The sequence below is a fragment of the Mandrillus leucophaeus genome, unplaced genomic scaffold (genome assembly GCF_000951045.1).
Source record: "Mandrillus leucophaeus isolate KB7577 unplaced genomic scaffold, Mleu.le_1.0 Scaffold382, whole genome shotgun sequence".
NCBI classification, from domain to species: domain Eukaryota; kingdom Metazoa; phylum Chordata; class Mammalia; order Primates; family Cercopithecidae; genus Mandrillus; species Mandrillus leucophaeus.
In genome coordinates this window covers 1,388,067-1,390,615 of record NW_012104054.1, presented here as the reverse complement: position 1 = coordinate 1,390,615, position 2,549 = coordinate 1,388,067, and the positions used below count along the sequence as shown (strand labels likewise).

At 35.0% G+C, this 2,549-nt stretch overlaps 1 protein-coding gene across 2 annotated transcripts in view; it reads left to right on the top strand.

Annotated features, from left to right (window-relative positions):
• ZPLD1 (zona pellucida-like domain containing 1) overlaps nucleotides 1-2,549 on the top strand; it is a 47,143-nt gene that overhangs the window by 662 nt on the left and 43,932 nt on the right. Inside the window, exons 2-3 of one of the 2 annotated variants that reach the window (XM_011990770.1) lie at nucleotides 667-773; nucleotides 2,274-2,387. In XM_011990770.1, coding sequence (XP_011846160.1) covers nucleotides 2,282-2,387 — 106 coding nt within the window. In that variant the 5' untranslated portion in view covers nucleotides 667-773; nucleotides 2,274-2,281. The remainder of the gene's footprint in view (nucleotides 1-666; nucleotides 774-2,273; nucleotides 2,388-2,549) is intronic. The other variant, XM_011990769.1, reaches the window with a different exon arrangement.

Sequence of the window (2,549 nt, the reverse complement as noted above, 5' to 3'; positions counted from 1 at the left end):
TGAGGCTAAGAGTTTACTACTTGTTCTCAGTGAGCTGTTTCAATTAACACGAGTTTTTCATTTATTTTTGGTCAACACAAATGTGTCTAGTTTAGTCAATAATAATGTTTTTGCTGTTTTCACAATGAGAAATAAGGACTTCTGTCTCTTTAAAAATAATTTTATTCCTCATAATGTCCTATTATAAAATATATCTATAAAGCAAACTGTATTAATTACATAAAAATTATTTACTCATTATAAGAGGAACAGATCTATTAAAAGATACAAAATGTAAAAAGTTAAAGAAAACGGCTGATGATTAAATGGCAATAAAGAAAATCTTAAATTTAATAACACGAAATGTAGGTAACTTGTTCAACAAACTTTACTGTCAGAAAGACTTGGGGTTGAATTCTAGTTCCTCCACTTATTTTCGTATCACTTAAACTTCCTGAGACTCATTCTTTTCTCTGTACATGAAGCAATAATTGTAATCTCACCATCATTATAAAAAATATAAATGAGCAGCTACAGAAAAGTTATCTGGCACCAAGTGCCTTCTTTGTGCAAAGCGTACATTCAAGAAATGTTATTTTCTCCTGTGAAAAAATATATTAGCTAGAAAGCATTTCAGAACCACAAAATAACTCACCAACTTAAATTCCTGATTCTGTAATTTCTTAGGATACAACTCTATGTTGGGGACAACAGTGTGGGTCTAGAGTTTCCAATGTCTTCCAGGAGTTCTTGAGACCCACCATGAGAAGGAAGTGGTGGGGCATGGAATAAATGTGGGTGCAGTGGAGTGTATTGCTTATTCAGGCTTCTTTCTTTTCTAGTGTCTTCCAAAGACTCCAAAGAGCAAGACTGTCTTATTCTATTTGAAGTATGTTGAGGAGCTAGATAATGATGGCGCAGGTATGGCCAAGAGTGCCTAGGGTCTGGGTCAGCCACTGGTGTGAGTCTTTTGCTTATGGACTGTCACAGGCAATCAGAACTAACTAGGCATATGGCTGTTCTCTCCGAAGTCTTTAGATCTGTGCCTAAGTACTATGTGATAGTGCCGAAGGAAGGAAGTGCCTGCTGAATTAGTATTTTTTTCAGTCTATTTTTGAGAGTAAGCATACCTTTCTTTCCCACATCCTCACCAAAGTGACCTTATTCACTGTTAACTAGTTATTGTGAAATGATGATTCAAAAGCAAGATGTGTTTCCTTCCTTTTCCTAAAGACTTGATTAATTATCTAAAGGCAGATCTTTAAGGACAGCTAAAACACCATTTTCCCTCCAAAACCCTAGCTTTTAAAATGCACTAAATTATTTGAGTAAACCATTTGCAATTTTATTTTCTTTTTGCTTTTTATGCATTGACCAAAACCACCAACCCAAAAGATTTTTTTCAGGATACAAACTATGCTCTGAGAATAAGTTAGGTATTTCTGAAAGATGTTTTAACTCTATCAGGCCAATAAATGGGCATCCAAGAAAAAGAATTATAACGCAAGACTGACCGGTGTTTAAGTATTAAAGTCCATTTCTATTTAACTGTTCAACCCACACTGATATATTTTAAAACATCTTCCATTACTTTATCCTAAGAATTCAACGTTTTCTTATGTCTGTATCAGTCCTTACTACCCACCAAGGAGCAGTCATGGGAGGAACTGCAATATCGTTCACACACACAATATTTCCCTGTTCTTCCTTTTGCTCTATCACTATGTTTCCTAAGAAAATGACACACAAACCATTGATTTTGAAAAGTGGCAGTAGTCTGGAATTTTTCTGTTGGGGGAAATTTTTTTCTGTTGAGGGCAAATTGTTATTTGGTCATTAAGATTATCGAGATTCCTCTTAGAATTAAGTATTCAACATTTAAATTCCTCTGACTATATATTTGTTGGCATTATAAAATGTAGACTCATCTCCAAATTGGTTAGTCTGCCTAGTTATGCTATTCCAATCTGCTAGATACTTGGTTTGAGTTCTTCCTATGCATAATAAAGAATTTTCCTTTTGTAAACTTTATGATCTATATGTTAGCTCTTCTACTACGAAAATCTAGCTTTGTCACTCCTAGCCAACAGAAGGCAACAATGAAAACAATATTGAAATGTTATAACCCAAATATCTGCCTTTACTACTGATAATCCTCAGTTATTTCATGAGCTTTGTCTGCATGGATGTAGACTGCTTATCCAACAGTGAGCTGAGATCAGCCTCAGTTTTTCCAGTAAGTAGGAGTGAAGGAGTAAGTAGGAGGGTCCACATGATAGATATCTCTTTTCCAGGTTTTGCAATGGAACAAATACGGTTGCTGCTGCTTCTAACAATTAGAGTGCTTCCAGGGTCTGCTCAGTTCAATGGCTACAACTGTGATGCCAACCTCCACAGTAGATTTCCTGGTAAGTGTAAGCCTAATCTATTCTCTAATTGCTTCTGAAAGAGTGATTATATTTGAAGAGCAAGTCATTTAAATATATATAGAGAATGGGGCCTATCTCTTTACATTAAGTGGATATTAACAAATGGCAAATGACAAGACATATTTCTAGAGCTGTAATTTA